The 25,392-nt window shown below is 41.6% G+C and overlaps 1 protein-coding gene across 1 annotated transcript in view; it reads left to right on the top strand.

Moving 5' to 3' along the window:
- Positions 1-25,392, top strand: part of SLC9A7 (solute carrier family 9 member A7) — a 76,302-nt gene that overhangs the window by 38,174 nt on the left and 12,736 nt on the right. The window contains exons 13-15 of the mRNA XM_037512492.2: positions 3,079-3,138; positions 8,262-8,325; positions 16,020-16,102. Coding sequence (XP_037368389.2) covers positions 3,079-3,138; positions 8,262-8,325; positions 16,020-16,102 — 207 coding nt within the window. The remainder of the gene's footprint in view (positions 1-3,078; positions 3,139-8,261; positions 8,326-16,019; positions 16,103-25,392) is intronic.

Genomic DNA, 25,392 nt, shown 5'->3' on the forward strand with positions numbered 1-25,392 from the left:
TATTTGTAGTATTACCTTATTCTTTTGATGTCTGTGAAATCTATAGTGATAAACCCTGTTTCATTCCTGATAATTGGTAATTTGTATGTTCTTTTTATCTTTGGTCTTGCTAGAGGTTTGTAAAGTATATTGATTTTTTTCAAAGAACTAGCTTTTTATTTCCTTGATTTTTCTATTTTTGTTTTCATTGTTTTCTGCTCCTATCTTTAATATTTTCTTCTTTTTTGTCCTACTGTACCTAGATAGCACAATGAAGCAAAGTGTGCCACTGATAAAAGTACATATGGCGTCAATTCATTGTATTTTTCCAGATGTGTATAAATCGCGGTAATGTAAGTATAGAAAATGACATTTATAGAGATGACATAAAAAGAAATTCCTTCTGAGATAAGGTAATGAGACCAGTTGGTTTTTCTGGTGTTACTTAATTGTCATGAATCGTTTTTGTGAGCCAGTTCTTATTCTAAATTGATTGAGAAACCCCCTGAAGGTCAGTGTGGTATTATGACCTCTGCGACTTCACCTCTGTCACTACTTGTTCCTTTTTACCCCAGACGGCTGACAGAGGCCCTGATGAGCTAGCTGCTAAAGGGCTGCTCAGGAGTCAGAAGCAAGGGGAGTTCACTGTAAATAATTAGGAGTTGGCTGTGATTTTCCTGTGGCTAATTTCAAATCTACATATAAAATAAAAATGAATATAATCACATATCCAAAACCAGGTCACACTGCTTTCCAGAAATTCAACTTATTTTTATGAATTGGCATTTTGTGATTAGAATTTTAAAACATAATGGCAAAATGCTGAAGTTGTTTTCTGTTAATGTACACACCTATTTTTCTCCTCATCTCTTGAACAAGTATTAGTCACAGAGGACATCATTTAGGCAACTTTAAAAAAGTGATCATGGGATTACTTCAGCAGATGAGCCTTATGTGTGTCCTGAGAACATTTCAGCACCAAGGTGGCTGTCCTCGTAGCGACCCCAGCTAAGAGCAACACTCGCATGAAGTGATGGTGATGGTGGGTGGGCCCTGTGCATGGGGGGGGGTAACCTTCACTCCCCAGGGTGCGGTAATGCAATTAAGGACAAATAAGGACACTTTGCTCAGTATAATCCTATTAGATTGAGAATTTATGATAAAACTCTTTGTAAGATAACAAAGGGAGGAGCTCTGAGCTTTTTATGTAATTGAATTTGTAACTGGATATTTTAAGAGTTTAAAGATACCACCTTATAATCAAAGGCAGTATCCTGTAGCGTGAAAAGCTGGGGCTCTGGAGTATAATAGCATCAGTTGTGACCTTGGTTCCACCATTTTCTACCTTTGTGATCTTGGGCAACTTATTTAACCTCTCTAACTCGGTTTCCTCACTGATCAAATGGGGATGACAATAGTGTGAATATAAAATGTGATAATAAATAAGTGTGGTAAAGTATTCTCTCACCTCTATCTGGCACATGGTAATTAAGCATTTAGTATACTTTAGCAATTATACTATTGTCACTCATCATAGCATTACTAGCTACTATTACTACTATTATTACTAGTGAGTCTTACATTGAAAGAATCCAGCTTGCTTTGCTGGAATGATACAATTTTTTTTATACTATGGTAATATCAAGAGTCCGATTTCAGTCACATTTAGAAGGTGTGACTAATTAAAAGTACTACCCTAAGAAGTATCACATTCTCATTTGTTTATTTCAGAGAATATTAGTAGCTTGAGAATTCAAGCATTGTCTAACATGGTGTTTCTCTACCTCTTTCATTATCACACCCCTAAGAGCCTTTAAAAATGTTTTTCCCGGGCCTCCCCGGTGGCGCAGCGGTTGAGCGCTGGGTTGCAAAGCTCCCGCGGCCTCTGCGGCGCCGGTTCGATCCCCGGCTGCTCCCCGGCCACCAGAGGAGGGTCCCACATGGTGCGCAGACCTCTCCTGCCGCCCGCTGCTCCCCTCAGCAGTGTGCTTCGGTCCTTCTGCCTGCTCTGCTCCCCGCTCTGGCTCTGGTGAATTCTCTCACCCTCCCGCGCTTCTGACTGTACCCAGTGCTTGTATAAATAAATAAATAAATAAAATATTTAAAAAAAAAAAAAAAGTTTTTCCCAATTACTTCTCCCAGTGAAATTTTAATACCACATAACTAGCTATCTGTTTATATAGTATGGTGCTTTAGAGGACTACAAAGTACTATAATATTGCCATTTTTTTTGTACTCATAGAACCAATTTCACTTCCGTGGCAACAGTATCACCCCCCACTGAGAATAGTGATTCTGTGCAGTGGTTTCCAATCAAGGTCAAGTTTGGCCCCCAGGGGACATTTGGCAGCGTCTAGAGACATTTTTGGTTGCCTCAACTGGGTGAGGTCATTGTTACTGGTATCTTATCAAAATGTCAACAGTACCAAGGTTGTAAAACTTCTCTTAGTGTGATGGTGAAGTTCAAATGCACGCCGAATAATCTAGCATTTATTAAGGAAGGTGAAAATGGACCATGTCAATTCTAAGGCCATGAGGTAAAGGAAATAGCAGAAGTTCTGTTCATGACCTTGATGTTGAACTCATGGACAGCATGGTTTGCTTGTCTAGAAAAATAAGGCCATCTTTGTCTTCATAAGTGTTGTTGCCATTTTCAGTAACATGGTGCTTTTTGCTCTTTCTGTCAAATATGTATTAAAAATGTATAAATACTTCAAATATGTGTTTAATAACAACTTTGTGTTGTCAGTTTTTATATACATGTGTTTTGCTTTATGAAACAAATGGATTCCTGAAAAATTGTGTATATTTTCCATGAGTTGAATTTATTCCTCACATTTCATTACATAATATCCTGAGAGGTTTGTCTTCATTCCTAACTGATCCTCATCTGACCTGGCTTTCTAACATTGTTGCTTTAAATTTAAATTTAGCAGCCTCTCTGGGTTTTAGAGAATGGGGACAGTTTAAGAGAGAATACCGATTGACGTTTAAAGTAAGATGGCCTGTCTTTGATGGATGTGATCCAGGTCATGGCCCAGAGCTCCTGGCACCCCTGTTATCCCCATCACACTCATGTTCCCTTCTTCTGCTGCCCAGAGTTGGCGTCGAGGAGCCCTCTGAAGAGGACCAGAGTGAACACCGCTGGCAGTACTTCAGGTGACACAAGGGCATCCTCAGAAACAAATTAACCAGGCCCGACTTATCTTTCTAACCTGAGGTGTTTCTCTCTCTGCTGTCTGTCTGTTCCTTCCTGTGTGTGCCGATCCTCTACCCCCTTTTGTAAAATCATAATTGGTCAGGTCAAATTGAATCATTCCTCCCCTCTCTCTGGGTTGATCATGACACTGGTATCTGAGCTTGAGTCTCCTTTCCCTGCATTTCTGACAGTGTGTTCTCCCCACCAAAGCTGGGCTTGGCGAGTGCTTCCTTTTTGTACACCTGAGCTTAGTGTTCGGAGAAGACCATTTTCAGAGCCACGGATTCTTTTTTCATAAAATCCCCATTATGACCTATTGCACAGGGCTTATAATTCATAAAGAGAACTGGAATCTTCTATTTCAGCCATGATGGGGTTATAGCTTATAGCATCTTTTTAAGTATGTATTTGTAAACTTTCATACTTTTAAAATCACAGGATAGACTCCTCTAATGCAATGTGTTTCTCAATATCCATTCAAGTTTGTGATATGACTGTGTTTCAAAGAAAGACAATATTAGGTGATCAGAGTAAAGATTTTCTCCTTTCCTTTCTGTGTCTTGACGCAGCATGCTTTCTCTCTGGTTCTCAGTGCTGATACGGTAAATCAAAATAGACTTGAATTCTGTTCTTGACATTGTAAATGTATTTCACTTGGAGGCCTGGAAAGAAAGCAGTGATACCTGTCGTGAGACATGGATCGTGATGATACTATTATCAGGCCCCTGATCTGTGTACTTTAATGACAGGCATAAAATTAACCAAAGGATTTGCAGTCCCTGGGTTCAGACCTTTTCTACTGTTTAAATTGTGTGTGTATGCTTACATGTACGTGCGTGTAAGCACACACACACCCCCCCCACACACACAGAGTTAGAGAGGTCATTTAGGAGAGCTGATTTTAGGTACTGTTAAGTTGCAGAGCAAAACATTCCTTTGAAATATCCTTCCTTTAAGAAAGATAGTCCTTCAGGTAAAGTGCAAGTTATTACACTTGGGACATGAGTGAATTCAGATTATGGTCTCGTGGTTAAGGTTTACACTTCGGAAATTTCTGAGATTTCAGTGCATTTTATATGGTGCTTATTCAATATATACATATTATTATACCAGAAGGGAAATTATGTGTTTTCTATAATTTTTTATTCCAGAAGAAGCCTATCAGTTTGCTTCATTTTCTCTTTTAACCTAGAATCTCATTTAAAATCTGGAACAGTCATCTCCCCTATTTTGTCAGGTATGATATTGAGGGTTTCGTTATTTTTTAAGTCTTCAGGATAGTTGTCTGAAAGAATTTCCAACATTCTGAATTTTTCTGATTTATTTTCCTCATGACTAGAAATAATCATTTTTCCAAAAGTACTGTACAAGTGATGTTGTAGATTTCTTGCTGCATAGTGTAAGGTGGTACATACTGTCAGACTGTCCTTTTATTGGTGAGTTTAATTTTGATCACTTTAGATCCCAGCTCTCTCTAGTATAACTGACAAGTAATCTGTAGAGTGACCCTTTGATATCCTATGAGTATCCAGATTCCCAACAGCCTTTTACCCATTTGTAAAATCATCCACTGATATCCTTACTTGAAATAATTATGCTAAGAATAGAAAATGATGATTTTCTAATTCTGTCATGCTTTTCATGGTTACACGTCTGCCTCACAACTTTTATTTGTAAAGAAGAGCTTTCAGAGTGTTTTAAATTTTATTTTACAAACTGATGAAGGGAGGCTCTCTCCATTATTTAAATAATCAGTTTAAGCAAAGTTTTACTTAATATTTGTGGGGCAAGGAGTTGTGTCTTCACAAGGTCCCAGGAGGAATCTTGGGAGTTGTCACTGAGAAATTCTAGTGACATTGCAGGACTTGATTAAAATAGTCAAAGCCTAGTCTTTATAAGCAGTTCTCTTTTTTTATTATTTGTTGTATTTTTTATTTAAATATTTTATTTTATATAATTCTTACATCTTTTTTCATCTTTGCACAATGTATACATTTTCATTTTGGTTATATTCCCCATACAATTGCACCCCCCCCCCAGTTATTTTGACTCTAGTCCTTCCTTTCCCTGCCCCTCCCTCCCCTCCCCATAAGCAGTTCTTATTAAAAATAATTTATTTTAGCTCTTGTTAAACAATTTTTCCCCTGATCTTAGAGATTATTTAGAATAATGGAGGGGCCTAAATTCCATTTGGCAGCTCTTACTGTATTCAACACTCACATCATTGTAGCACAGCACAGGCAGAAGCCTTTTCTTCCACCCATGTGTGGGCTTCTTAGTTCATCTGGGCTGATAAAGTCAATTTGTTTTATCTTTGCTAACATGAAGCCATAGACAAAGGCTTATATGACTGCTTCAAAATTCACTGTATAGGAAGGAGAGATTATTAGTGGCATATCTGAACTGGCCATGCTGCACTTTATGCCCTTCAGATCATATAATCTCATTACTGCTGCCTCTGCAATAGCCTGTCTGGGACTTGGCTGAGGCCTGCCATGGCTCCTGGGGTTCTGGTAGGCAGTCTAGCAGGTGCTGGGGTTATGGGTGCTTTGCCCCCTCTGAAGTTGCACTGGGAGGCTCATCTCAGTAATTCCATCTGGCATGAAGTAGCCTTGTGCTACTATGGGATCCCCAGAACAAGGCCTAATATTGGATCCCTAGCTGTTGTTCACAGAACCACCCTATAGAGGACTTTCCCTATGTAATATACGTTAAGAGACTCTAAAAACAGTGAGGGTTCAAGATCAGCAGTTCACAATTCAGTATGTGACTTTCCCTTACCACTTTGCATACTTCAGGTGCACTGAGACTCTAGTGTGACTTTTGTGGGCAGCTCTGGGCCTCCTGAATTGGATGAATTGCCTGTTAAAAATCTGTGAGATTTGTTGCTCAGTGTCTTCAAGTAATGTCCAGTTGAGAGGATATGCCACCAGCCCCAGAAACCTCTGCCTGGAAGTAGCTCTAGACACATAGAAGTCTGTCTAGTTTACTAGAAAGATCCCACCAAGGATCTTTGATTTAACTAAATATTTGTGGTTTTTTTGTTTAAACTAAGTGTTCAAAAAAGTGCCTGGCATAGGAGGCACTTAATAAGTATTTGTGGGATACAGGAATTTGTTTTGTGGTTTTAAATTTTGCTTTCAGCAAACTGTGGTAGGTGTTCGTTTTCCTTCTGTATCTCCACTTTCCAGGGCAGGCAGCATGGGTTGGTTATTGACAAGCCTGGAATAAGGCAGAGTAGAAGTTGAGTTTGAGAGAGGGGGGTGTGTCTGTGTTGTGTCCTATTCCCTTTCTGATTAGTCTGTTTTCTCAAGAAATGGCGTGGATATCACAGGTAGGGAAGAAGGAGGGAGAGAAGGGAAAGTAACGTACATGGGGCTTTGTGCATCTGCTGACCGCTCATTGGGGTTAATGCCCTGGAACTGGACTGCAAATACAGTCTCGCGTCAAGACCATTGGGTGCCTCTCCTCAGGCTCAAATCAGATATGCTGAAAGCTGTGTTCTCAGTTTACCTTTTCTGATATTGTCACTGTCTGTCTGGTGATTCCTTCAGCAACTCACTCAAGAATGCAGTGGGGACTCGAGACACTGATTGGAAGCAAGAGCAGCAGGGTTTAGTGTACACAATAAAGGTAGACCCAGAGACAGAGCTCCAGGGAGTCCCCTTCTAAAAGAAGTGACTCCCCAGTCAAAGCCTTAGCCTGGTTTTTTTTTGTTTTGTTTATAGAGTGCATGGTCTTTTGGCAAGAAGCAAGCAAGGCAATGTGACAACTGGGTGATTTCCTTCTTGTATGTTCAGGACAGTATTTCTCTGATGCCTGTGCAGTTGCTGTACATACCTCATCATATGTCAAATGCCCAGAGAATGGGGGCCAAATCCCACCCAGAGCCAGAGATTTTTAATATTATAAAGAGTCCTTGGCTACAATGGGTCACTTTCACCGTTTTGCACATGCCTTGTGATGCTGCTACTCTAACCAGTTTGGGCCCAGGGTCCTGCAGCATCTTCCTTCTAACCACAACAAGACTTGATAAGCTGTACAGATAACTCAAGAAGGCTTATGTTGTGAAAAAGGTTATTGATAGAAAACAGTGGGTCAAAGAAATTTATGGTAGGAGCTTTCCAGATATCACACTACTCCTGTGTCAGTACCATTCATTCTTTCCAATGCTGGAGGGAGTGAGGGATGGAGGGAATTGTCCTGACATCTTTGTTTTCTCCCTAATTGCCTCATGTTATCCTTGTCATCAGTGTCACAGTTATCTGCCCCAGAACGAGGAAGGTACAGAGACAAAGAATTAACAGATACATCGAGAAACATTTGTATGTTACTAAATTGGGGGATCACCTAGTGCTTTTATGGAATTTGTTGTAGGTGGATTTTGCTGCATTGCTTTCTCTTTCTGTCTTCCATTGTTGATCTCAAAGTGTCAGTTCTCAGATTGCCTCTACTGAGGGAAGACATGGGGGCAGCAGGATAAAAAGTTAATGAAATGCATGTTAAAGTATTTAGAGCAAGTGTATTGATATCTGCAACTTTATTTGAATTCATCTAAAAAATAAGAGAGATGATAGGTGAATAGACATGTGATATAGAACATATAAGAGAAGGTTAGTGGTAGAATCTGGTTGGGGCATATATGGGATTCATCATCAATTCTTTCAACACTTCCCTGGATATATGAAAAATGCCATAACAAAAAGTTCGGGAAATAAAAACAAACCAGGGCAGGAGTGAGAAAGCAGCAGAGAAGAAAAAGGGTACAGTGGAATACACCTTTTTATAACGGGGACCATCTGGTACAGGAAGGCAGATGGACAGTTTCCAGCTGGCATTGCTCCCCAGAGACCTCGCTTAAGGTGTAAACACACAGGATTTATTGCCTCTGCCCCCAGGATCTGATGTGGGTTACAACCTCTTTCTCACAACTTTTGCATGGCAGCTTCTCTTCTGTAACTAAGCACTGCTTCCACTTTGAGAAGACAGTCAGCCTCTTGGCTACTCGCAGCCGGAGTGGGTGCCATGGTCCAAGCTAATACTCTCCATTTTTTTCCTTGTCTTTCTCCCTGGTGACTTACAGAGTCGGTGTTGACCCAGATCAAGACCCACCACCCAACAACGACAGCTTTCAAGTCTTACAGGGGGTAAGTCACAAGACCTGCTTCTTCCCAGGAAAGACATTAAAATATCTGACATTCGTGGAGCATTTACTGTATACTAGGCACTTTGTGTGGATTCCCTCATGGTGATCTTAACAGCCAGCTTATGAGGTAGGTGCTGTTACACCATTTTACAGATTAGAAGCTGAAGTTTGAGAGCTTAAGTGAGTCATCTGAGGTCAGAGAATTAGAAAGTGCTTAAGCCAGGATTTGACCCAAGTCTATATGCTTCAGCAACATATTAAAGGGGTGTGCCGGCCAGTAAGAGTGTTTTAGCTGAGTCCATGACTCCCTACCTCCCAAGAACAGATTTATTGGCTACATTGGTGATTGGCTGGCTGTGACTGGTTCTGAGTCTCTCAGGAGAGGGATGTGATCTCACTCTCTAGCCTAGAAAATCTGAGGAAGAGAGGAGAGACGGGGCCTCCCTGGTGGTCCAAGGGATTAAGCACCACACTATGACACAATCCTCAGCCTCTGCAGCACAAGTTCTATCCCCAGCTGGCCAGGGAGCTACCCACATGGCACAGCAGACCTCTCCTAACTTGCCCGCTGCTCCCCTCAGCAGTGTATTTCGTCAGTCTGCCTGTTCTGTTCCCCACTCTGTCTCTGGTGAATCCTCTCACCCTCTGCATCTCTGGCCTGTACCCCAGCTCTTATATGCATAAATAAATAAATCTTTAAAAAAGAGAGAGAGAGAGGAGAGACATTGGGGGATCGCAGTCCCTCCAGTTCCTCCAGCACCCGGGATCCTCCACCGCTCTCTACGTTCCCCTCCTGCCCAGCAGTATAGAGCAGCAGCCCTCAGCTGCTCGGACACTGAAGGTCACAGCAAGGCTACCAAGCTAAGGCTTGAGCAGGGCAGTGGCGGCAGTGACAGACTGGAGCAAATGGGGGGGAGGAGGAGTGCTGTCAGGGCAGGGAGCAGAAGAGCCCTGTGGCGGCATCTGGAGCGGGAACAGTTTTAAGATGCTATTGCAGTAGAGACCAGCAGGAAGAGGGGAGTGTATGTGGACCCAGGGTTTTGCCAACTGCTCCAGTTCCTACTGCGGCATAACAAACTGCCCTGAGTGTAGGGAAGTGAATAGCACTTTCTTGTAGATTCTCTACATCAGGAATTTGGAAAGGGCATAGTTGGGGTGGCTTGCTTTTATTCCAGAAAGAAGGCTAGAGGTATCTTGAGACAGGGGATTGGAATCATCCAGAGGCCCATGACCCCCATGTTGGGCACCTGGGTTGGGATGACACAAGACTAGAGCAGCCAACTGGAAGGCCTCCTGGTGGCTTCTTTGTGAGCTATGGAACTCTCAGATGGTGGCTCAGGGTTCCAAAAGCCAGTGCCCCGCAAGCCACGTGGGAGCTGCATGGCCTTTTCAGACCTCCCCTTGGAAATCTCCCGGCATCCTGGCTGTGCCCCTGTTGGTTACAGTTGAGTTGTTCTGGTCAGACCAGATTTAATGGGAAGGCATAGAGACCATATCTCTGGATAGGAAAAGTGTCAACAAGTGGGACATTTGTTTTAAAGTTGCCTGTCTCCCCTGTTGTGGGTCTGGTGGGATGATTCTGCCTCCAGGTTTTGTTCCTTCCCGGACTGCATTTCCTGGGCAGGAAAGGGTAATTATGACAGCAGCAGAAATTTGTTACTAGTAGATTATTATTTGGTCTTGGGAGTCAAGAACCATGTTGTTCCATTTTGAACATCCAGCGCTGTGCACAGGGCTGGCTCGGGCTGGCTCACGGAGCGCTCCATAGACATCTACTGCTTGGATGGGGAGTGACAGGAGCAATAGTGCTTTACTGACCACGTGCTTTGTTACCCCTGAAGCTATGTCGGGTATTTCTTTTTCTTCCAGTCATCTTTGAATTGCACTCATCATTGTGCTTAATCCTTGATCCAGTCTACATATTTTGGATTCCATAAGATCATCTGAATGATTCCCCCTACCAAATCTTGGAGTATGCGGTGCAGTGCAGAGCCCGGGGAGGGAGAGTGCTTCTGATTTTTTTATCTTTGAGGGTGGTCAAAGCCTGATAAAACATTGGTATGATACCCTTAAGGGACACAAAGCCACAACCTCCAAAAGCTCTGGACATTTTGGGAAGAGTTTTCAATGAGCTTCATTGGAAACTAACCCACTCTAATGGTGCTCCAGAAGATGTTTGAGATCATATTAGAATTGGCCTTTGTGCCAGTTGGAAACAGGCAGCTTCATTGAGAAGTTCTTTTTGAAAAGTTGCTGTTTAACTCTAGCTTTGATTAAAGACTTTAGAGAATCGGGGTTCAGGAAATCTGCACCTAAAAGCTAATTTAGAGTATAACTGATTGGGGGATCTTGAAACACACCCTGAGAAAAGCTGGGTGGAAAGCATGTTGGATGCCTTTATTTCCCCAACATGAAAATGAGGGCTCTTAGGGTATCACGGCCCTACTCCAAAGCATCCTTCATAGAACTGCATCCAGTCAAGATTACTTAGGGAAGAAAAGAGACTGATTCCAGCAGAATAGCCAGGTTTTGGAGGGATTTTATCTTGGCAGTTCTGGACCAAGCACCTCCAGCCCTTGTGCTGGTTTCCATTACTCCTGCCTCTGGACTTAAGCATCTGTAAAAGGAATGCATAAAATGGGTTGGCTGGTTTCAGGTAGCTGAACTTACTATGTATCTCATAAAACATGCACATGGAGACACAGGCTTATCACTAGATTCAGTAGCAAGCGTACTATCAATTTTCCATGGAAGTATTTACAAAAGCAGTGAATCCTGAGTGCTCAGGGTGACAGCAGTGCCTTTAGTGTATGCAGTGACATTGAAGATAGTGCCCTCCTGTCCCAGGATGGGGTGAGCTTCAGAAACCTGCCTGGAAGGACCTGGAGGGGTCAATTCAGTGTTGCTGATGGCCCTTGACTTTGCTGCATCCTTGCTGGCACCCTATTGGCTGCCTCTCTGGGAGCTGTGTCACGACTTCCACTTAACCTCCCTCCTCCCAAGCCACACACAGTCAGTCACGCAGAGGGCCCTCAGTGTCAGGCCCATTGGCATTTCGAAAGTCTTCAAGATTGCTCTCAGACTGGGGAAAATAGGTGACCTTCAAGATTGGTTCTCCAGGACAAGTTCATTAAGATGACTCATGGCCTGTGCAGAAAGGGCTTTATTTCTCCAACTCCTCCTGGCCTGACATTCCAGGGCCAGTGAGCCACTCACAGCAAAGCTGGGAGCACTCAGTTGTCATGTGGAACAGAGAACAAATGGACTTCTCAGTTTTTTGGGTGAAACCCTGGGTTTTTGCAGTTTCCCCTGAAATGGATCCAGGTCACATGGTCAGCGTTGTCATGCAACTGAAATCAGAGGTGGGGAAAGTCCAGATGTTTGTTCCCCATTGGAAGAGAAAGGGCAGTTCTCTTTACCTCATTTTCTAAATCATCTTCCTAAAAACAAACAAAAAAGTGATACTCTGTGGGAAGGCATTGCTTTATAGCAAACATAATTTTCCCCACTGGCTCTAAAAGCCCGGGCTTATAAACAGAGTCAGAGCTACGGAGCTACAGAGTATTAGCTCTTGTGGGCCAAGGAAAGGAGCTGTTGGCTACAACTTCTGACTTCATGTGAGGGAAGTACAAGGATATTGCAGGCAGACTTCAGCTTCATGTCCCTGGCAAGTTTGACTCATTCGAACAAAACAAAACAAAAAACTCAGTTGCTTTGTTTCTGGGGAGGTCTTGGTGACTTTGCAACCAAAACAAAAACAAGCTCGGCTGGAGGTTAGCTGCCTGGGCAAGCGGGTGGCCTCCCACCCCATTCAAGGGGGGCATTTCTTGCCAGACACTGCTGAGATTTATGTTGGCCGGACATGCAGACACAGCATTCACTTCCTTCCCCAAGTTTACAGAAGAGCACTCACTGATGAGGCCGCTTTGGAGTAGCTAGGAGCAGGACTCTGAATTTACCCCAGCTTTATTATCTCAGCGGGACAAGGTCACAAGCAGGATATGAGTGGAATGTGGAGGAAGGGAAACGTGTGTGTGTGTGTGTTCAAATGTCAACTGTTTATAGTGCACTGACATACAACTTTCTGGGCAAATCAAATTTCTTTTGGTCTTCAAGGTTTTCCTCCAGCCTGACATCTGATACCAGTCCCTTTAATCTTTAACTTCACGCAGTTACTGAAGTGCCTTTCTGCAAACTACTGCTCTTTGACCACCATGTCCCGCCATGATTTTGCTCCCGTTGCCTCCGTTGGCCCCCAATTTCCCTTTCTGCTATTCTCTCTTTTCTTAGAAATTCAAAATTGACATTAATGTACTTGTATATTTGACAAGTGTTTGCGAGCACCTGTTCACTTTCAGCCATCCTTTCAGGTTCTGGGAATACGTCCGCAAGCCAGACATGAATCTGTCCTTAAGGGCTCGGTGACAATGTGCTGTAGGGTAAGGGTGGAGTGTGGTGGAGGCCAGATCTTGGAGGGCCTTGTCTGCTTTCCGCTACGCACAGTGCTGTCCTTGCTGCTGTGAGGGCTGCATGCACTGGCAGCCTGTGCGTCACCAGAGAGCCTGTTGCGAACGTACACTCTCAGGCCCCATCTAGACCTCCCCGCCGCAATCAGCATTTACACTGTAACTGGGTCTGGGGTAGGATGTGCACTTTACAGTTTGAGAAGACCTGGCGCCGGCAACGTGGAACTCGTGACTCCCTGTTTGTAACTCTTTCTGAAAAATCTTAGTCCCATCATCCTAGAGAAATTAGAAAAGGTCCAAGTCAGGTTGCATCATTGATTCACTCTTTGGCTCTGTGTTAGTTTTTTCATGGCTGCTGTAAGACGTTGCCACAAGTTTAGCAACTTAGAACAGTGCAGTATTGAATACCATTCGGTAGTTCCAAAGTCTGGTGGACTCTGCTGGACTTGCTGCTCAGGTCTTCGAAGGCTGAAATCAAGGTGTTGGCAGGGTTGAGCCCTGCAGAAGTTCCTTCCTAGCTCTTTCAGATTGATGGTAGAATTCAAGTCTGTGTGGCTGTAGGACTGACCTGTTTACTTACTAGCCATTGGCTCGGGGCCAAGCTCAGCTCCTAGAAGCCACCTGCATTTCCAGGCTGATGGCCCCTCCACCTTCAAAGCCAGCAACAGTGAGTAGAGTCTCTGTCACACTTTGAATCTCCCCTGCCTCTGCTTGAATCTCTCTGACTCTTTTACTCTCCTTATCCACTTTTAAGGGCCCATGAGATGATGGGCCCACCTGCAAAACTTTTCAAGTCCATCTGCAAAGTCCCTTTTGGCCTGTAATGTCACATACCTACAGCCCCCAGTCCCCAGGGACTGGGGTGTAGAAATCTGCCTACTACATGCTCCATGAAGAAAAAAGAAAGCTGTTCTCATTAGTATGACCTTAACTTAAAAAAAGTCTTTTAGCCATAAGAATGGAATGAAATATTACTTTACCCAGAAATCAGATGATTTAGTTCTAGAAAACTATTTCAAAAAAAACAGGACCTTTTGCCACTCCTCAGTTCTTTAATCTGCTTCCTTTTTCTTTGTCACATAAGTTACTATATATGTATCTGTCTTCACTTCTGAAAATGTGTCTCTTGAGGGGCATGGCAGGGTCTTGTTCCTCTTTATGTTCCCAGCACCCAGGATGGTGCCTGGCACACAGTAGGTGTTTCATTGTTTTATGTTCCCCAAAATGTTGATAAGCAGAGTTGGTGGTATTTACTTTCTTAAAGGGGATTCCCTATTAATAATGTCAGTAAAAGGTTTTAAAATCTCCAGATAATTCATAAAAACAGAGTAGGATGGACTACAAGGGGCTGTGGTGGGGAGAGGGTTGGGGGAGAATTGGGGAGATATTTGAGTACACACTTGCAACTAGTAGATGACAGATTCTGGAGATCTGATGCACAGCATGGTGATTATTGTCAATAATGCCATATTATAAACTACAAAGTTGCTAACAGATGAGATCTTAATTGTTCTCACCAGAACGAAATGATAATTATGTGACATGATAGAGGTGTTAGCTAGTGTGACGGTTGTAATCATATTGCATTACATATATAAATGTTTCAGGCCAGTGCATTGTATACCTTAAACTTTGGTGGTGTTAGATGTCAATTATATCTCAATTTAAAAAATAAAATTTAAAAAGTCCCTTATGTAAAAAGTCACACAAGATAGCTTAGAGGGTGTTAATGGGCTAGATATTCCTAAAGCACATGCTTGAAATTTTATATCCATTCTATGGAAATTAATAATATAAGTTCTTATTATGTGCCAGACAGTATGCTAAATATTTCACAAATACTTAATCAGCACAAAAAATTAACATAGCTAATAATAATGATAGTCAATATTTGTTGAATGCTTACCATGTAACACTCTCCTAAGTGCTTTAAATGAAAACAGTACACCTCCTAATGCCCTTTTGAGATACGTAATTCTTAATATCTCCATTATACAGATGAGGTTGCTGAAGCACAGAAAATCTAGGCAGATTGCCCAGAGCCATACAGCAAGATAAGGACCCAGATAGGAGGAGACCCAGGTGGTCTGTTGTCAGAGCTTGTGATGTTCATATCTATACCTCTTGGAAGATTCTGTAGCCTTAGAAACAGTTCTCAAAGAAGCTGACCTTGTGCACAACCTTGGGAAATGAATAGGGATCTGTCAAATAGGTGTTGTGTGTGGGAGAAGGTGAGAGTAAGATAGGGTGCCCTAGGCCCTAGAAGCAGTCTGAGCTACATGCATGGGGGTGTGGACCTAACTGGTGGGAATGCATGTTTGGGATGGGTTGGAGAGAGAGCAAGTCCCCACTTTCTCTGCGGGCAGCTCTTGAATGGAAATCCAAGGGGCAGCAAATGCAGCCGGGACAGGGGCCTGCCCATTGTAGGGCCAGCTTGCTCAGCCCTGTGCTCTTCAGATCCCAGAGGAAGGGCTTCTCGCTTGTCTGCGGTGGCAGCCCAAGACACGCTGTATGTGAAGTAGTAGTTGATTGCTTTCTGGGTCAGCTTAAAATATGAGTCCTGTTACCCTCCCTTATTTCCCCAAAGCCACACTGCACATCTAAGTTCCTGTACCTAAACATGCTTCTGGCACCGCCTCTTTCACAAACCTGCACTTTTCATTTTCCCTGAATTTACCCCTGGTAACCTTTTAGGTTCTATAACTCAGTTTTCCCTTTCCCACTCCCCTTACCTTCCTATAGCTGGGAGGCCAGCATTGCCAGGGACTGTGGGGAATCCTTGGCTGGTTGGGGAGGAAACTCAGCCATGTGTGGTTTCCCCAGGCAGCTTCCGAGGGCCTGGAAGGTTGGTTTTACAGCTTTCTTTAATATTCTCTATAAATCCTTTTTTGGGGCTTGTTGGGATCTAGACTATTTTAGGGTAATTAATCTGATGAAAGGCACTTTGAGGAAAATTATAATAAGAATGCCCAAAGAAATTTTGTATATGTTGAGTTGGTCTGCCTGCAGATGTAATCAAGCCTTTTCACTTTTTACTTTGGGGATTGATTTCCCTTTTGGATTTATTCTCTTTCTTCTAAAATATTACTTCCCAGGATACTTTTGAAACTGGTAACATGGATTGTGTGACTCTGAGCTCAAAATCTCTACAAATCATGATTCAGAAAGAAACTGTTCCCCTCACATCCTCTTTCTATAACTAAGCATCTGTCCTCTCATTTATTCCTAGGATGGTCCAGATTCTGCCAGAGGAAACCGGACAAAGCAGGAGAGTGCGTGGCTCTTCAGGCTGTGGTACAGCTTTGACCACAAGTATCCTTTGAAGGGGCCTCCCTGGTGTTTGTGAAACACCAGTGATGAAATCCTCTTGTTGAGTTGTCCGTGGATGACTTCTAATGAGTAAGGAAAGATGTATGCTTGGTACATGGATAGTCAGTTCTCTCTTGGGATGCAAGTAATGATCATTCAACCACAGGAAGTCCTGGTGAACATCTCTCTGGCCAAAAGAAATATTTGTACATCATTAAGGTGGTCCACCCACAGCCTGCTAGACTCGTGCGGACCTTTGGAGCTTTTTGTGCCTGTGTTGTAAATTACTTAAAATTACACAGTGAACCATGCTGTGGTGAGTAAGGGAAGTGGATTGGCAGTTAATCCATGCAGGGAGGATGATTCCTATTGGCTAAATTTGTTTAAATCTGATCTTGGGCTTATGTGAGCTGACCCTGGCTTAACTGGGACTCATCCAGGGCTGACTCTGTTCTAATAGATTCACTTGGTTCCAAGTGAAAATTAAAAACCAAAAAGTTAAAACATGTTTCTTTCAGTTGACATAGTGATCAAATGGGCAGGTAGCTTTATATACTTGTGAAGACTTTGAAAATGTTTATAAATTGTTATTGAAGTATAAGATGCATACATAAATGTACACAAATCATAAGCACTCAGTAAATTATCACAGAGTAAACACACTCATTTAACACCAAAACAGGTCAGGAAACATAAAGTTACTAGTTTCCTTTAGGTCATAACTCAACTACTATGGCTTGCTCTTCCCCAAATCTAATCTCTCTCCTGATTTCTAGCAACACTTAGTAGTTTTACCTGTTGCTGAACTGAAGTATACCTATTTTAGTGTCTAGTTAATTTGACATGACATCATTTGTGTGATCCACCCACATTGTTGCAAATATTCTTGCTGTGAAGTATTGCATGGTATTACTGTACTGTAACTCATTTGTCTGCCTACTGTTGATGACCATGTGGATTGTTTCTAATTTGGAGCTGCTATGAAAAATACTGCTAGAAACATTCTTGTGCATGGCTTTTGGTGCATGTATACGTACATTTTCCCCCCATAATCAGAAAAGTGCAGATAATTCCATTTTATTTTATTTTTTAAAATAATTTGTTTCACATACATTTTTTTGTTGGGAATATACCCAGGAGTCAAATTTCTGGATCATAGGTTCTACTTGTGCAGAACAATTTTGCAAAATGGTGATACCACTTTACACATTCCCCTCTAGTGTACAAGAGAGTTCCAGTAGCTCGCATCCTTACTGACAGTTGATATTCTCAGGCTTTTTATCCTGGTGGGCTTTTTGCGCTATATTATTGTGGTTTTAATTTGCATTTTTCTGTTGACTAATAAGATTGAGCATCTTTCCATGTTTTTAGTGGTATGTTCCTTTACAAGTGACCTGATCAAATCTCTTGCCCATTTTCTTACTGGGTGTCTGCCTGTTTCCTGCTGATAAGTGAGAGTTCCTTATGTATTCTCGACATGAGTATCTTGCTAATTATATGTGACAAAGAGAGCTTCTGCACTTTGTGCCTTGCCCTCTCACTTATTAAGTAGAATCTTGATGTACAAAAAGTCTTAATCCAGTTTACTGATCTTTTCTGTTCAAGTTTGTATTTTTTGTTTCCTATTTTAGAAATTTTTGTCTACCCCAAAGCCATGAAGTTAATTTCCTATGTTTTCTTCTTGAAGTTTTATTATTTATCCTCTATACATCTTTTTTATTTTTTACTTAGTGGCAGAGAGGAGCAATGGAAAAGTATAGCGATAAGTTGAGATGCTCTAGATGAAGTTATTATCCTTCAGAGATGGTATTACTTACCTCTGCTGAGTGGCTAGACTAGGAGCATTAGCAATTCCAGATCATCTTAGTCCAATCTGGAACAAAGCTGATTTGAAACTGGGCTCCGGTTCCTGTGAGGGTTAGTCTGTTTGTCCTTTTTCCTAAGGTTCCCACCTAGAGCCTAAAGTGTTTATGTATTCTTCCTTGGAATGTCCTGGACTCCATTTTTTCTCATAGACACTCCTTTGTGAGTCTGCCAGATGCTCTACTTGGCTTCTCAGGTGCCTTTAGGGAAAATGCAGTTTACCTAGTAGGGAATTCATCTCTTAGGTTTCCTCCTCTCAGATGCTGACCCTCTTCACTGCCTTGGTAGCTTTGATGCCATTAAGGAGAAGATTTTGTTGTGTTTTCTTTTGGCCAGCCTTTCTAGTTCTCAGTGTAAATGATGGTTCACAATACTTTGTTTGCTGTTAACTGAAACAGAACCCACAGGGATTTTTTTAAGCCATTTGAATTTTATCTACCTTGTAATTCTGAATCCATATTACTCACTAGACTTGGAAATGATGTAGAAAAATTAGAGAGATTCCATTGTAGAGTGAAAAAAGGCTAATGTGATAGGAAACTGATACTTACTGGTGTTCAGTAAATCACTTTCAACAATGAATAGGACATGCAGAAAGAAAATCAGTAAAGAAACATTGAACTTGAACTACATTTTAGATCAAATGGACCTAACAGACTTATACAGTACAGTCCATAAAACAGCAGCAGAGTGCACATTCTTCTCTAGGATAGTACATATGGGGTATTCTCCAGGATAGTTCATATGTTGTTATAAAACAAGTCTTAAAAAGTTTTAGAAGATTGAAATCACATCAAGTTTCTTTTCAACCACAATGATATGAAACCAATCTTGAGCAAGAAGAACAAAACTGAACCATCACACATCTTGATTTCAAAGTATATTACAAAGCTATAGTAATCAAAATAGTATGGTACTGGCATAAATATAGACACATAGACCAGTGAAAGAGAATAGGAAGCCCATACATAAAGCCATGCAGATATAGTTGAATCTCCAACCAGGGTACCAGGAATACACAATGGGGTAAGGATAAACTCTTCAATAAATATAGCTGAGAAAACTGGATATCCACATGCAAAAGAATGAAACTGGACACTTAACACCATACACAAAAATCAACACAAAACAGATTAAAGACTTAAATGTAAAACCTGAAACCTTAACACTCCTTAGAAGAAAACATACGGGGCAAACTGTTTGGCACTGAAAGCACAGCCAACAAAAGCAAAAAATAAACAAGATTATATCAAACTGTTGAAAAGTATCTGCATGGTAAAGGAAGCTGACAAAATGAAAAGGCAACCTGTTGAATGGGCGAACATATTTGCAAACCGTATATCTGATAATGGGTTAATCTCCAAGATATATAAGAAGTTCATACAACTCAATAGTTTAAAAAAAAATTTCAAATGGGCAAAGGAACTGAATAGACATTTTTCCAAAGAAGACATACACATGGCTAATAGGTACATGAAAAAATGCTCAGCATCACTAATCATCAGGGAAATGTAAATAAAAATGACAGTGAGATATCACCTCATACCTGTTAGGATGACTATCATCAAAAAGTCAAATGATAATTATTGGCAAGGGTACAGAGAAAATGGAGTCCTTATACACATTTGGTGGAAATGTAAATTGGTATAGCCATTATGGAAAACAGTATGGAGGATCCTCAAAAACTTAAAAATAGAGCTGCCATTTGATCAGGTAGATATACCCAAAAGTATGTATCCAGAGGAAATACAACTTTCTCAAAGAGATATCTCCACTCCCATGTTCATAGGAGTGTTATTCACAGTAGTCACGATATGGAAACTACTTAAGTGTTAGTCATTGGATGAATGAATAAAGAAAATGTGTGTATATGATGGGATATTATTTACCCTTAATAAAGAAAGAAGTCTTGCCATTTATGGCGGTATATGAAGCTGGAGGTCATTACGCTGAGTGTAAATAAGCCAGACACAGAAAGACAAATTCTGCATGAGGACTCTAAATATATCAAACTATAGTAACAGAGAGTAGAATGTTGGTTACCAGGAGCTGGTGAGGAGGGAAAACAGGGAAATGTTGGTCAAAGTGTTCAAATTTTCAGTTTTAAGACAAATAAGTTCTGGAGTCCTAATGGATAACATGGTGACTATAGTTACTAATACTGTATTGTATACTGGAAATTTGTTAAGAGACTATCCCCATACACAGAGGAAAGATAACTATGAGGTGGTAAATGTTAACTAGCTTGATTGTGGTGATCATTTCATGATGTATGTGTGAGTATATGTGTGTGTGTGTGTGTATGTGTGTATATCTGTGTGTGTGTATATATATACTCATTGTACACCATAACGTATATTCAGTTTGCCAATCATGCTTTAATAAATCTGGGGGGGATTATTTGAAGAGTAACTGGAACAATCTCTAAAGTCTCATCTGAATGTAAATTTTAGTGACCGAGATTTCTACTTTTTAGTGTGAAGGAGAGAAACTAACAAGAACATAAGCAGGCACAAAGTGTCTAAAGAATTGGATGAGGAAGGTGTTATTCTGTTATTTTCTGTCTCAATGGATGATCAAACAAGAAAAAGTGGGCTTTGGCTGTGACAGAGGGGAGTTCAGCTGACACAAATGACCCTCACAAGCTGGCAGGAGATAGCATGGTACCACCTTCACAGAAGCCTGGCAGTGGGTAGGTGGGCTTCCAGTTTAAGATGAAAGGCTTGATGCACACATACACCTTCCTTCTCTCCCCAGGACTCATTGAAATCACAGAAGAGATATTTTTGACAACTTCGGAGACCAAAGGTAGAGAGGACTGTAGCAGTGAAAACTGTAGCCCAAGCCAAAATTGAGCCAGTTTCATTAGGCTGTTTATTGATCAGTGCAGTTGTCAGGAGCAGTTACAACAGCTGATTCCTGTATCAACAGGAAGCTGTTAATTTTCTCCTCAGGCCATCGATCTCTCAAGAAAGTAGAGACACTGCTAAGGAAAGCTTGTTAGTGAAGCAGATCTTGAGACTACCAAAGAGTTTTCTCCTCACGGTATCCCACCCAACTTAGACATGGTAAGAGTCTTCCCCTGCCTAATGCACTACAAAACTGAATGAAGATATGTAGGTGGGTAGGGTGCCAAAGAATCAAATAATTCCAAATTTCATTTAATTTTTCTAATAAAATCCTTAGTGTTGAGAGGTTTTTCCAGTTATGATATAGAACATATTATTAGGAAAAGGAGCATTCAAAGAAAAGTAAATTAATAAAGGAAACTCTTGGAAATTAGCAATGAGGTTTTTGGACTTAGCAAGGAACATAATGAATAGTTTAACTACATGGTGAGGACCAAATTTGCTGATCCAGAAGATATAGTTGAGGGGAAAATCTCTCATAATTAGAGCAAAATGTCAGAAATGTCTAAGAGAGATGTTTCAAGATGTAGAGGTTAGGCCCAAGTGGTCCACTGTCATTTAACAGGATCTAGGAGGGGAAGGTGGAGATAATGAAGGAAGTGAAAAGGCAAACAAATAATGGAAGAAAAAAATCCCTTAGTTAAGGAAAAATACTGGTCTCCAGAGTGTGTGGGCCTACCTAGTAAGACTAGGATAAGTGGACAGATTATAGCATTCTATCATTGCAAGGGGAAAAGCAGGGCTCCTCCTGGGTTCCAAAGACAAAAACAGGCAGCCTCCAGGGCAAGAATCAGACTTGCTATGGACAAAACTGGCTGTTAGAAAACAATTGAGCGATATCAGAATTCTAGGATGAAAAGAAAAAGTCTGAGCCTAGAATGCTACACCCAAACTGTTCATTAAAAATGAGAGAAAAAAAAAGTTATCTTTCAGACATGCAAGAATTCAGAAAGCTTAACAATGAGCAGACTAAGAAGGGAAGAAAACAGCATAAAAGGATCAAACAAAGCAAAATTCAGGAAAGGCAACAGCATTGAAGAAGCCGTGATTTATTATTACCTGAACAAGATAAAAACAATTATAAGGAGATCACTTACTTAATAAGACACTACAGTGTTTTCTGACTGAGTTTAATTGATACTATATTACACTTCCTTTCAGCCAGTGCACCAACTACCCTGCTTGGTACAGGGAGTAATCGTCATGCAGTAACATTATCAGAAATGCAGCTCATTAGTTTTTATTTATGTTTTTTAAAGATTTATTTATGCATACAAGAGCTGGGGTACAGGCCAGAGGTGTGGGGGATGAGAGGATTCACCAGAGACAGAGCGGGGAGCAGAACAGGCAAACTGACTGAAACATACTGCTGAGGGGACCAGCGGGCGAGTCAGGAGAGGTCTGCTGTGCCATGTGGGTTGCTCCCTGGCTGGCCAGGAATCACACTCATGCTGCAGTGGCTGCGGATAGCTTCATGGGTTGCGTCTTAACCCTTGCGCCACCAGGGAGGCCCCCATTAGTTTTTAATACTTAGACCCAATCCCTAGACAATGAATAGATTTACTTATTAATATTAAGTAAAATGTAAATGTCATATACCTACACTATGAAATTAATTATAATGAGAATTGGAAAAGAAAAAAATTGGATGGCCTCCCTGGTGGCATAGGCAGTTGAGCGCCGCACTATGAAGCTGTCCGCAGCCTCTGCAGCACGGGTTCGATTCCCGGCTGGCCAGCGAGAATCCCACATGGCGTGGCAGACCTCTCCTGTCTCACCCGCTGCTCCCCTCAGCAGGGTATTTCTAGTCTGCCTGTTCTGTTCCCTGCTCTGCCTGGTGAATTGTCTCACCCTCCCACACATCTGGCCTGTACCCAGGTTCTCGTATAAATAAATAATTTTTTTAAAAAAAGAAAAAAATTTGGAAAGAAGAGTCAGGAGTTGAAATGAATTAAGTTTTCCATTCCTTGTAGTAGTAAAAAGCCTCTGACTTAAGTTTGTAAGCTGAGAAAGAGAAGGGGGAAATATATTCCATAAGTTGTAGTGGTGGTTACAGAACAGCTGGGTGAAAGAGAGACTTAATATTTAATTTTTCCTCTCCAACAATTTGAATATTTAATTGTTTTTTAAAGAAGCTCTTAGAGGGCCTTCTGTATTTGGGGAAGAGGGTGTTTTTTGTTTGAACTGCCAGAGGCAGGGAACTGAAAGGGAGCTTCTGGGTTCCCCTGTGACTCTTGTATTAGTCATTCTCCAAACCCCTTGCTGTCAGTTCCTGAGCTAAGGACACAGGGTAACTGATAGGCCTGTGGAGGCTGTCTCCAGGAAGGCAGTTAGAGGACAGCCACCAAAAGGGACTTGTTCTGCTTGTAAGGAGCTCCAGCAGAACCTGCACACCCTCCTTTGCTGACCGTCACCCAAGTAAAAATACACCCCAGGTCTCCCTTCCTCTCCTCCTACCTCTAGCTTATTCTTTTGTGTGCTGCTCTAAGCAATGGCAGGACACCGTGGTGCTCAGAGCAGTCATCCTCTTGAGTACAGGTAACCATGGCACTGTCTCACCTTCCCTTAAAGTTCCTTGGCCATTCCTGCATTCGAGGAGGCACTGTTGAGTCCTTACCTTTTCCACATTGCCTAGGCTGTGGGTATCAGAAATGGTCCCTACTCCATCGCAGTGTGACACGTGCTTCATGGTGTTCCCAACATAGGGTCGTGCATTTGACAAACCCTGAGCTCTCCACATAGCACTTGGCCTTCATGTTAGAGCAGTGGTCTTAACCAAGGGTGAGTTTGTTTCTTAGGGGACAATTGACAATATCTGGAGACATTTTTGTTGTCACATCTGGGGGAGTATTTGGGGATGCTACTGGGTTCTGGTGGGTATAGGCCAGGGTTGTGGCTGCTAGATATCCTACAATACACAAAAAACACATGTGCTTGTGCACACGCACACACAAATGATCTGACCCAAAATGTTGATAATGTTGAGATGAGAAACTCTGTTGGAGAATCTGGGAGAGAGAGAGCAGGTCTGAGTGACCTAACTAAAATTGCTTTCCCTTACCACATCTCACTTCCCTCCTTTGTAGTAGCCCCTGCTTACCTAAGGTCCTGTCCACCTCCAACATTTCCACTGCATGACTTCTGGGGGGGAGTGGTTTGACAGGAATACTAAGAACCAGGGCAGAGGGGAGCAAGGGCTGCAAAATCCTCACTCCTGTTTACAAGACATGAGTTGGCTGTGTGTCAAAAGCTGGAATGCGGTTTTGATTTGCATTTCCCTGATGATAAGGGATGTTGAACATTTTTTCATATACCTGTTGGCCATTTGTATTTCCTCTTTGGAGAAATGTCTTTTAAGTTCTTTTGCCCATTTCTTGACTGGATTGTTTATTTTGTTTTTATTGAGCCATGTGAGTTCTTTGTGTATCTTTGTGATCAGTCCCTTATCAGTTGACTGGAGTACAAAGATTTTTTCCCAATCAGTGGGGTATCTCTCTGGTTTGGTTAATGTCTCTTTTGCTGTACAGAAGCTTTTCAGTTTGATATAATCCGAGGTGTTTATCTTTGCCTTCACTATCACTGCTTTGGGTGATGAGTCTTTAAACATGTTTCTGAGATCTATGTCTTGTAGTGTTTTATCTATGTTTTCTTCTATATATTTAATGGTTTCAGGTCTTATGTCCAGTTCTTTTATCCATTTTGAGTTGATTTTTGTGCACGGTGAGAGGTAGTGTTCACCTTACACCAGTGAGAATGGCACATATCAAAAAAACAAGCAACAACAAATGTTGGCGAGGATGTGGTGAAAAAGGAACTCTCCTACATTGCTGGTGGGAGTGCAAACTGGTCCAACCACTATGGAGAGCTGTGTGGAGATTCCTCAGTCTACTGAAAATGGAGCTACCATACAACCCGGCAATTCCACTACTAGGGGATCTACCCAAAGGACACAAAAACATTGATTCAAAAGAACACCTGTACCCCTGTGTTTATTGCAGCACAATAGATAAAACCTGGAAACAATCCAAATGCCCAAAAATAGATGACTGGATCAGGAAGATGTGGTATATTTATTTAGTGGAATATTATTCAGCAATCAAAAAAGATAAACTCATGCCATTCACAGCAACATGGATGGAGCTAGAAGGAATGATGCTCAGTGAAATAAGCCAGAAGGAAAAAGAAAAATACCGGATGATTTCACTTATAGCAGGAATATAGGGGAACCAAGTAAGACATCAGTGTAAAAAAATAGTAACAGTACAAAACACAACAAAGCAAAAACAGACAATTATAAACCAGAGACATCCTGCAGGGGAGGAGGAGGTAGAGGGAGGGAGGGAGGAGCACAGGGGACTGAGGTGATGGTGCACGGGTGCCTTGGGGAGGGAAATTCTATGGGGACTACACCTGAGGGGGTGGGGAGAAGCAAATATTATTTAAAAAATAAAAAATAAAAAAACAGAAGTTGGAATGCGCATTGAAACCAAATTTTCATTTAGTATAACAAAATAGAGAGAA

The sequence above is a fragment of the Talpa occidentalis genome, unplaced genomic scaffold (genome assembly GCF_014898055.3).
Source record: "Talpa occidentalis isolate TD23 unplaced genomic scaffold, MPIMG_talOcc4v2.1 talOcc4.15, whole genome shotgun sequence".
Lineage (NCBI taxonomy): Eukaryota > Metazoa > Chordata > Mammalia > Eulipotyphla > Talpidae > Talpa > Talpa occidentalis.